Source organism: Oryza sativa, chromosome 5 (genome assembly GCF_034140825.1).
Source record: "Oryza sativa Japonica Group chromosome 5, ASM3414082v1".
Lineage (NCBI taxonomy): Eukaryota > Viridiplantae > Streptophyta > Magnoliopsida > Poales > Poaceae > Oryza > Oryza sativa.
Window position 1 is genome coordinate 14,805,290 of NC_089039.1, and position 11,680 is coordinate 14,816,969.

Consider the following 11,680-nt stretch of genomic DNA (forward strand, 5'->3'; position numbering starts at 1 on the left):
GCCCGTCCCCATCCCTCCCCGCTGGAGGGGGAGCGACGGCGGCTCCCGGCGCGGCGGACGCGGCGGCGGCGGCGGCACGGCTCCCCTCCCAGATCTGGCCGGAGGGAGGCCGAGGGAGGGCGGCGGTGGCGAGGCGAGGCGCGATTTCTTTTTTTGTTCGTGCAGAGGATTATCGCAGGCAAGCCATTGGGCAGTCGTTGGTCTACAAACGGTCCTTCCCACTGCCTGGAAAAACCACTTTTGACCGCCTGCAAAAATACTTTTTTCTAGTAGTGTATTTTATCTTCCACACGCGTAAGGTAAAAAGATGAAGTTATTTTGGTCTAATTGAGCGGTACCTCACTACATCGCTAGTACAGTTGAAGGGTGCGTGCCGTAGATATCTAATTGCTTAGTTGCAAATTTACCTAAAACAGGTCACACTTTCTATTTTTTATGCAATGGATAGTTAAAAGAAGAACCAGTGTGCGCATATTGTGGTTGTCCGTGTTTGTATTGTGTTTGTGTTTCGTAAAAAAAAAATTGGGTTGTTTATTGATAAGTTGGATGGCATATTGACAAATTGGCCGGCGCCATATTTTTTGCCCCTGCTAATATATTCATTCACTTGGTTATAAAATGCCCATGCCCACGACCTCAGTTGGCGCGTGAGACGCGGCAGGCCAGGCGACGTCAAGTAGACCGATCGACGCGCAGGCCGCGCGCGAAGATCGTATATACCTTCGTTCGCCCCCGTACTGTGAGTTCTTTCATGTCAATCAATTAGCTTCAACACATGCATATGCTATGCGCTGCCTGCACCAAAACACACCAGATCAAAATAAAAACGATAATTATATATATGCAGCACCTGACCTGATTTGTTCTTCAATTCTAGCTTTGACGAACATATATATGTAAACCTCTCGTCGTTCATGGCGTCTTGTTTAGCAGGCAACTCCAATATGTACGCCTGCAGCCGAAGAGCTATAGCGCGCTCGGCAGTTTATGCATGATGAGAAGAAAAAGGGTCTTAGTTCATCACGGTGAAAAAAAACCTTGAGAAAATTAAGTTCAGTAATGGCCACAAATGGACTTTTCCCAATAAGCATATATGCGCTTCTAGATGATTTTTTTTTGAAATGTTTAGATTAATTTTACTACCACTAGCAAAATACCCATGTACTATATATTCAACTACTATGTAGGTCCTTCGGTTCGTCGCACAAATCGAGGCCGGTCAAATTAATGCGCACGCTAGCAATATAATTTTACAAACAAAGTTTTATACACTGGGAGCAATATGATCAAAGGGTGATTTTCCTCTGTCTTCGTCTTTGAAACCTTCAAGATTCTGCATCCAAAGTTATTCTTGTCGTCGTTGACAAAGTGCAATAGAGAGAAAACCACACAAAATCCCAGAAAGAAAATACTATTACTGATTACTAATATTGCCGTTGGGTATATCTCACTTTTATATAAAAAAAATGGACACTTAAATAGGGTCAATCGGAATTGAGGATAGTGAGAAGTGAACTTTTAAAGATTAAAACATTTTTTTGGATTATAGAAAATTATTAAAAGAATTTTGGAAAAATGATTGGCTTTGGATTAGATGCTAACAGGTTGGGTCAGCCAGGAGGTGAACTAGACTTTATCTTCGGTAAAGGGTTAATGGGTTGGTGGGCTGGAGTTCAATGGGTTGAGGTAGGAGGTAGCATTCGTGGTCCATAGCCGTGAGATGCCCCGAGTTACCGACTTATTTATAATATAAGTGGATTCACGGGTCAACCCACTTGCACCCTTAGCCCCCGACCCTAGGCTGCACCGACAGTTGTCGGCGGTGGCAGGTGGTGCCCCGTCGAATGGCGCGCGGCTCGCTGGATGGGATGGCTGTAGGAGTAGGAAACGGAGGGGAGGGCGAAACTATTGAATGGGTTGGATTGGAAGGAGGGACTGTGAAGATGGTCGGCGACTAGCAGTGAAGAGGCTCGGTGGAGTGTGGTCATTATTTGGTTGCCGGCAGCGACCAAATCGACGGTGGAGGAGGCTCGGGATGGGTTTGGTAGGGTGCAGTAATCGCGAACTAAAGGAAGGAGGGAGGAGGAGAAGGCTCAGTGGTGAAACGAGGGGATTTTTCGCCAACGGCGGTAATATATTGTGGATGGGAGAGAGGAGAGGGAGGAGGAAAGTACATGGTGTGGTGCAAAAGGAGGAGAGGGGGTGGCTTGGAGCTTTAAGGTGAGGGATTCGTCGGCCAATTTAAAGCTGAGCTCAGCACTAGCTAACACAGAAGAGAGGCAATGATGTGCGATTCATGTCGCAGCTAGGAGCGGCGCGATGACAACTATAACCTGTGCGGAGGTCAGGGGGAAGCGAAGGCGGTGGGCTATCGGGACGACATCGATGCAATGAAACGATGTGGCGGAGCTGCAAGGGCGGTTGGGCGGCATTGCAGCTGTAGTTGCCAGCTTAAGGAAGGAGGTGTGGCGGGTGGGCCCTACTGTCCGCTGCTGGCCATGGAGCGACCGAGCGCGCTAGTCTATGGCTCGAGCGGTGGCGCATTTGGAGGGAATTGGGCTATTGGGCCTAATTGGTCAGCGCAGGTTGCGTGGGAGAAAGGAGAAAAAGCGATGGAGAGAGGAAGGAGGTTGGGCCGGCGGGAGGAAGAGGAAGATGGTTGGCTGAAGATGAATAGTGATTCGTGGGATTTTTCAAATCGATGAATGGAGATGGAACTTTGATTAATTCAAATTCAGGTTTGAATTCAAATTTGATACTTGAACTCGAGAAATTAAGGAAAGGCCAAGGAATAAAATTTCAATGGAAATTTTGATAGAAATTGATATTTAGGCCCGTTTGGCACAGCTATAGCTCCTAACTCCAACTTAAATGGAGACGGAGTTGTGCCAAACAGTCCAGATCCTCCGTTTTTTGGAGTGGAGGTAGCAGAGATACTCCTAGAAAATGAACTACGGGGATGGAGCTAGGTTTTTGCTGCTCCATAACTCCAATCCACCCCAAAAGACCCACTACCCTTTAACTTTTTAGTCTATTTACACAAAAAATTACCACTCAACTACCCTTCACTCCTCCTCTCCTCCCGTTCTCTCTCCTCCTCCATCTCCTCCCGATCCCAACCTAGCTCCACAGCGTCAGCGGGCGACGGCGACAGGCCGGCGGCGCGCGGAGACCACGCGTCTGGGAACATCGAACAGCTAGCGGGCTGGCGGCGTGCGGCACTCGGCGAGACGATGCGCGGCCGATGGCCGGCGGAGCGCCTGGGGATGGCAAACGACCGGCAGGGCGCGCCTGGGGCCGGCGGCTATTTTTTTTTCAATTTTGCTAGAGCTGAAACGTACCCAAACACTTTTCAACGAGCCTTCAACTCCAATAGAAGCTAGCTCTTACTGGAGTAGGAGTTTGGAGCTCGGAGTTGGAGTTTGGAGCCTTACCAAACGGGCCTTAAATTGATGGGAAATTTATGAAAGGTATCAGAGGGAAATTCGAATTCCGGAATTTGAAACTGGATCGGGATTTTTGGGTTGAAGATTCACTGGTGGAGAAACCATCTTTGCTCGGTCGGCCAAAATCCATAATAGTCCCGGTTGCAATAAAAACCGGGATTAAAGATTATCTTTAATCCCGGTTCAAAAGTTTAGAGCTGCCTTTTAATCTTTAGTCCCGGTTGGTGTATCAACCGGGACTCTATTTCTAGTCTCGGTTGGTGTTACCAATCGGGACTAAAGATAGCATCTTTTTTCCCGGTTGGTGTTACCAACCGGGACTAAAGATCGTGGCGGAGAGTACGAGGCATCTGCCATCTGTGAGATCGAGGAGGAGGAGACGGGCAGCCTTATCTCTTCACCTCTTCCTCCACTGACCTTATCTCTTCATCCCATCTCTTCCTCTTCCTCCTCCTCTCCTCTAACTCCTCTCCTTCCCTCCCCCATCCTCCCTTCCTCTTCCTCCTCTCTAACTTCTCTCCTTCCCTCCCCATCATCCTACTGATAGATTGGGCAGCCGGCGGCCTTGCGGTGCGGCGGGGCGGAGGCCCGGGCGGCGGCCTCGCGGCAGCGGGGCGGAGGCCCGGGCGGTGGCCTCGCGGCAGCGGGTGGAGGCCCGGGCGGCCTCCTGGCGGCGCGGCGGCAGGCGGCGCTGCGGCACGGCGGCACGCCGGCGGCCGGCGCGACAGTGGCTGGCAGCCTGTGTTATTTTTCTTTTTTTTAAGAATTTGTGACTCAGATCTGTGTATTTGATTTGTGTGTGATGTCCGTGAATATGTGATGTATTTGTGATGAATTTTGTAGAAGTTGTGATGTAATTTTGTTTTAAGATTTTGTGATCTATTTGAATATGGCTGATTTGGGGATAATTTATTTGGGATTTTGGGATGGGGATGGAGCGAAATCAATATATTAAAAACACAATGAAGAAAAGAAAATAATAATAAAGCAACCGATCTAGCTAGGCTAGCTCTATCTTTAGTCCGGTTGGTAACACCAACCGGGACTAAAGATAGATTTTTACTCCTGGTTTTTTCACCCGGGACTAAAGATAGTGATCTTTAGTCCCGGATTGGTAGTCCCGGTTTGAAAACCGGGACTAAAGGGGGGTTATGAACCGGGAGTAAAGCCCCTTTCTCCACCAGTGATTTAGGAAGGTCTCAAGCAGGGATTTTTTTAGATCTTTTGGCAGTTAGTCCTTAACCACTGTCAGAGAACAAAAAATTTTGGAATTAGGGATTTACTAAAATAGTTTTTGTCAGCCCAAAAAATCGTGTCGTTATAGATTTACTCAACAATGTATTTCCCAGAGTTCGAAACCTCGAGATTCTACGTCTTCGTAGAGGAGCTTAAAAATATCCGTAGAGGAGCTTAAAAATATCCAGATATTTTTCAACCCTATCCTTGTGATGTTCTACAAATGCAATCCTCCTCGACTTGTTGTACATCTCTCCTTGCTTGAACAAGATCCAGCCTTTGCAAACTTCCTTGGCTCACCACAATCAAAATAGTGACCGAGGTCGACACCTAGCCATATACGAGTCCTCAACACCTCCAATAATAAATCCCTCACAACTACATGGAAACAACCATATATAGTGCTCAAATATCAAGAGAAGCACACACTTGGTCACAGCGGCAGAGCCATAAAACCTTCGTGCGTAAGCCTGAGCTAGTTAGAGCTCAAATATTTTCACAGATTATATAGCATATTTCAAGATTAGATTGGGGATTATAGAGCTAGGCATAGGGCTCAAGCCCAACCTACCCCATGTCTGTTTGTGCCCATGCTTGGTCTGAAACTCCAAATCCACACACCCAAAGATTCGAACCACAACGATAGAGAAGGATTTGAGAGAGCAAGAGAAAGAGTTCAAGATCCAAAGCACTATAGGACAAAGCTCTACCCACAAGCAAGATTGAATTGGATGAATGGATAACCTTACAGAAGGGTTGGGTGGAGGTTTAAATAGCCAACATAAAATCTGGTTGTTGTGGGGGAGTTGGGGGGGGGGGTGGTAATTTTAGTCCCACCTTGGATATTCTGACTTCATCGATGGATATGCTCCAACTGTGACAAACAAATATTGTCTCGTAAAAATACTGGTCGGATATTCCAATTTTGATATCGAAAACTCCAAAAGCAAAGAAGTAAACCAAACTGAGACTCAAGTTCCAAGGAATACAAGGCATTCCAGGTGATCTTATGTTCATACTACTAGGCGATATGTGATGGAGCATATTGTTTCTACCCAAGAGTTGAGTCCTTTGAATTTTGGATTGTTCGGTCCGTCTGGTATTTGATGTAAGCATTGAAAACTCCAGTCAAGAATTTAATCCCAAACACATAATCGAGTTCCTTAGAAAAACGAAGATTCCGACGGATCAGATATTCCAAAATTGCAGCGGATATCTTGATCACTTTTAATTTAGCCCAACCCTCAACTCGGCTAAAAAAAATTTCAATGCATTGGAATTCTGTCAGTGAGTCAGATATTCCAACCTAAAAAGTACCAAGACTTTGAGAAAATGCAACTTTTAGCACTAAATTATAATCCAATTATTACATGTGGCTTCCGTCTTAATAGTATGGTATCTTGGACTCAATAAAGCAAAATATTAGAAGTTCGCCAAAAGTCTCCAAACTGTCTTTTGCACCTTGCATCATGAGGTAGAAAATTTACTATTTCAAACAATTAACAATCCCATTACTAAATTCAAATTGGTTCTCATTAATCACCAAAAGAATTAGTGCCATATATGCACTTTCAGTTCTCGATCGTTACAGACTAAATGGTGTCCTCAATTTTTAGAGGGGGATTTGGTGTTTGCCAGAATGATGGGTCTAGATATAGAATTATGTCGACAATGGCCATAAAGTGGTGACTCTGGTGGAGATATGGATGGAAACGAAGGAGCACCATATGTTCTCACATATGAGGATTCCATTTTTGTGGTTATTCGAGAGATAGGACATACGTGACGTGCTGGAGGGCATCATCTTGGCATGTGTTTGGTTTGGGGATTATGTGGGATGTGTTAAACTCATCCATGTGTTTTAGGAGGGATGGTCCTACTTCTTATGGATACCCCCACATGTCAATGTGAGAGAAAAATCTATTGTATTGGTCCACCCATTTTTGAGGGATAATGTAAACATGAACCTTTGGGGAATATTCTCTTTCATGTATGATCCCATCCCACTTAACCCACCCTCGAAAGTGGGCTTGACCCATCCCATCCCACCCCATCCCATGAAGCAAATACATGCTTGGGTTACTAGCGGTTGCTGCACCATCACGGTTCAATAGGGGTCAGCAGCACCAGGACAAAGATTGCATGCGTGTTAATAGTTTGTCTATTTTTATGTCGTCAGGATCATGTCTCTTGAGTTTGTTTGAGAGGTGAGGAAGAGTCATGATCCAATTGGTAACATTAGCTGCGGTCGAGCAATCTGCAATATGTGATGATGGATGTTGAGCCGGATCACTCTTTGGGGGTGGGGATGGGGAGCGGTGGGACGGACGACAAGATGATATCCATACCAGCATAAAAATTGTATGCGCCAATAGTTCCTACTAGGTGGTGAGGAATTAGTATTATCCAAGAAAATGGATCAAGCCATAATTTTCAAGTATGTTCTCTTATGTAGAATTTACCAGTGGTTTGTCATAGTGCTTAGTGTGTTTGGTGTGTGTTTGGTTTGGGGGCAATGTGTAACTTAGGTTGTGTTCTTTTAAGAGAGTTCCCAACTCACCACCCTCATTTTCCGCGTGCACACTTTTCAATCTACTAAACAGTGTGTTTTTTCTGCAAAATAGTTTCTGTACGAAAGTTGCTTTAAAAAAAATACTAATGCATTTTTTAAAAAAATTAGCAAATACTTAATTAATCATGCGCTAATAAGTCGCTTCATTTTACGTGCACGGGAGGTGAGTTCCCAACCTCACCAAACGAACACAGCCTTAGTGTGTTTGCTTCGATGACATAATCTTGTGTTGCTGCGATCTTAGTTTGATTATAATTTCTTAAATAGAAACTTATAATTCAAGTTTTTAAGTTTTTATTCTTCTTTTCATGATACAATTTGCTAAAGTTCCGAATTCTTTCTTGTGATTGCAGGGAATTCTACAGCTATCTGGACATGCTTTCTCGACTTAAAAAACAGTACAATCCCCCGAACTCTCTAATTTTCATGTCCAAGCCCTACCCAGAGAAAGTATGCAATTGCATCACCTATCTTGTAGCATTATGTTTTCCGGGAATCTATAGCAAATCGATGTGAAGGAAAGCTCAAAACTTTTAATTTTCACAACCATCATTACCAATGATGCACCCAAGCCTACTAGCTACTACCCAATGGGTCACACTGTCAACCCTCTTATCAATCGCCATAGCGGCTGATAACTACTTCTCATCCTCTAGTCCAATATTTCTAAATTGTGGAGCCTCTGCCATGCAACTTGATAGCAATAATCGGAGTTGGGATGGGGACACTAGCTCCACGTTTGCACCATCAGTGAAAGGGCTTGCAGCTAGAGCTTCATATCAAGACCCTTCCCTCCCATCTCTTGTCCCTTACATGACATCCCGCATCTTCATTTCAAATTACACATATTCCTTCCCAGTTATCCCAGGCCGCATGTTTGTGCGACTTCACTTCTATCCAGTGGCATATGGCAACTATGCTTCTAGAGATGCCTACTTTGGTGTCACAACCAACAATTTGACCCTTTTAGACAACTTCAATGCTTCGCAAACAGCTCTAGCTGCAAAGTATGCCTACATCCTTCGAGAATTCTCGCTGAATGTCACTTCAGGTAGCCTGGACCTCACCTTTTTCCCATCCACGCAGAATGGCTCTTACGCATTTGTGAATGGGATTGAGATTGTCCCCACGCCCGACATCTTTACAACACTATCACCTATACCACCTACCAATGGCAACCCCGATCCATCTGATATAGATTCTATGATCAGTTTCCAAACGATGTACCGCCTCAATGTTGGGGGCATGACAATCAGTCCACAAGGTGATTCTATGTTCTATCGTTCATGGGAGAATGATTCCCCATATATATATGGTTCTGCCTTTGGGGTCACCTTCAGCAAAGATAGTAATGTCACCATCACATATCCAAGTACTATGCCAAACTATATCGCACCTGCTGATGTATATGGAACAGCTAGGTCAATGGGGCCAATTGCACAGATCAACCTTCACTACAGTCTTACATGGATCTTACCAGTTGATGCAGGGTTCTATTACCTCCTAAGGTTCCATTTTTGTGAGATCGAGTATCCTATAACCAAGGTGAACCAGAGGTCGTTCTTCATTTACATCAACAACCAGACGGTACAGGAACAAATGGATGTAATTGTTTGGAGTGGAGGAATTGGCATAACAACATATACCGACTATGTTATCGTCACAGTTGGTTCTGGTCAGATGGACTTGTGGGTTGCACTTCACCCTGATCTTTCAAGTGGACCAGAGTATTACGATGCAATACTAAATGGTCTTGAGGTCTTCAAGCTACAGGACATTGGAAAAAAAAGTCTTGCTGGCCTTAACCCTCCACTTCCACCACAACCAAAGTCTGATGTGAACCCTAAAGGGGTATCTGGTGGAGGGAAATCAAAGGGTGCTGTCCCAGCATCCATACGTGGAGCCATGGGTAGCACTGCCACTATGCTTATCGCTTGTTTTTCTGTGTGCATCATCTGCAGACTAAAGAAGGTAGCGAAGCATTCTTTCATGACTGATAAAAAGTGCATGACTTATCGAACTGAATTCTACCATTCACCATCAAATCTTTGTCGGAATTTCACCTTTGACGAAATACAAGTTGCAACGAGAAACTTTGATGAAAGCCTTCTTCTTGGTAGAGGTGGATTTGGGGATGTATACCGTGGAGAAATAGACAATAATGGCGAAAATGTAGCGATCAAGCGGAGCAACCCATTATCTGTGCAGGGTGTTCATGAGTTCCAGACCGAGATTGAGTTGTTGTCCAAGCTTAGATATTGTCATCTCGTGTCTCTAATCGGATACTGCAAGGAAAAGAATGAGATGATATTGGTGTATGAATACATGGCCCAGGGGACACTTCGGGAGCACCTCTACAACAGTAATAAGCCATCTTTACCATGGAAGCAACGCCTCAAGATCTGCATTGGTGCAGCCCGAGGGCTGCATTACCTGCATATGGGTGCAAATCAAACCATTATCCATCGTGACGTGAAGACTGCCAATATTCTATTGGATGACAAGTGGGTGGCAAAGGTTTCAGACTTTGGGTTGTCCAAGGCCAACCCAGACATTGACAGCACCCATGTCAGCACAGTTGTGAAGGGAACTTTCGGATATCTTGATCCTGAGTATTATCGGAGGAAGCAACTTACCCAAAAATCAGATGTCTACTCTTTTGGGGTTGTGTTGTTTGAGATCCTATGCGCGCGCCCTGCAGTGAACATAGAGCTTCCTGAAGAGCAAGCAAGCTTGCGTGACTGGGCGCTATCTTGCCAGAAGAAAGGCATGCTTGGCAAAATTATTGATCCACATCTCCATGGAGAAATCAGTCCTCCCTGCCTTAGGATGTTTGCTGATTGTGCAAAACAATGTGTTGCTGATCGCAGCATCGACAGGCCGCTGATGAGTGATGTTCTTTGGAGTCTGGAAGCTGCACTGAAGCTGCAAGAGAATGCAGAGAATAACAAAAAATTCAGTGAAGCAACAACATCGTCAAAGAGAACACCAGACTTGATAACTATCATGGGTACTGACAAACCATCGACCTACTCAACAATGAGCATCACCGGACAAAAGATCATCTTCTCTGATATGATGCACCCACAGGGCCGATGAAGGACAACAGTTGAGGATTTCAATTAATTTCTGATCCAGAGTTCATGTATTGATGATCTTTTGATCGCAATTACTAGAATATTGCATTATTGATCAATTGTGTCAGTTTCTGTCTAACTAGAACCAAATGTTAGTGATTCTAAATTCCGAATAAAAACCCAATGCTACAGGTTTGACTAGTTTTTTCTTGTTTCTGAATGGTAATTTAACTTATCTAGCTCTATGCAAAGGCACTATATTTCCGTTCTGTGGTTCAGCTGTCAACTGTACTGATTCCTGATGTTTCCACATATCCACATTACATTAGGAACAAATATCCAGGGTATCTGGAGACGGAACAAGGCTTTGCTGATTCTTTAACATTCATCACAATGGTTCTTTCATATCAATGTGAATTTCTGCAATGCTATGAATTGGAGCACACTCGACACACACAGTGTTGCTTGCACTGGCTGAGTGTTGCATGGGTCATGTGCATGGTCAAGAACAATGACCTACTACAGGCGCAAATTTCTCATTTAGTCTTTCTCGACTATTATAAAAATAGAAGATCTTTTTGCCGGTATATTTTGGTACTTCATCCGTATTTGAGTTGGTTTTTAAGTTCGTTCACTTTTGGAAATACGGATTCATGTTTGAGTTGGATTTTTAAGTTCGTTTGCTTTTGGAAATACAAAAGAAGTCGTATAAGAAATTTCTTTTTAAAAAAACTTGCATGCTAACTTGAGATTAAAGTCAGACTTCTAATTGCAGCTCATGATTTTCTAAAATAAAATATCCAAGCAAATTTTCACAGTGAATTTCATCCTAGCTAAACCGTATAACAATAATAAGATTAAAATAGCATTCATCCGTTGCAATGCACGGGCATATTTTCTAGTTATTAAAAAAAAGAAAGGTGAAGGTATGAGAAATTGCCTAAAATTGATTGATCGAGCTTGGGAGAACAAAGCTGTATAAGAATATTAAAAGCCAGAAACAATAAAGATTAGTTTCTCGACATCAAAGGTTCTCATACTTTTGCCAGGTGCTTGAGCTTCCTCCTTAATCTTCTACATGAAAGTGCCATGAATTGTGCTGTGTTGTAAGCATTCCTCTCGTGAGCCTCCCAGGCAACCAAGAAGCGCAATGCTGGTCACGGATTGTCTCAGAAAATGCCGATCACGGACATAATGTGACAAAAGGGGTAAATTTCTAGGTACTGATCACATTTCTTTCAGGTGCGATGTCTATTGACAAACAAAAATCATATGGTATGTGATGTTCTTCACCCCCTTTGCTAATCTTCCTTACCTCAGAAAATACGAATCTATGTTCTTAGGTGTTT

At 44.0% G+C, this 11,680-nt stretch overlaps 1 protein-coding gene across 1 annotated transcript; it reads left to right on the forward strand.

Annotated features, from left to right (window-relative positions):
- The first annotated feature begins 624 nt into the window (after window positions 1–624).
- Window positions 625–10,532, forward strand: LOC4338399 (receptor-like protein kinase FERONIA). The gene is made up of 2 exons (XM_015782811.3): window positions 625–739; window positions 7,608–10,532. Exon 2 carries the CDS (start codon window positions 7,813–7,815, stop codon window positions 10,351–10,353), a length of 2,541 nt encoding a protein of 846 aa, XP_015638297.1. The 5' UTR covers window positions 625–739; window positions 7,608–7,812; the 3' UTR covers window positions 10,354–10,532.
- Window positions 10,533–11,680: the final 1,148 nt, after the last annotated feature.

Excerpts from the sequence above, each read along its gene's own strand:
- LOC4338399 (XM_015782811.3), top strand. The coding sequence starts at position 7,813 with ATGATGCACCCAAGCCTACTAGCTACTACCCAATGGGTCACACTGTCA.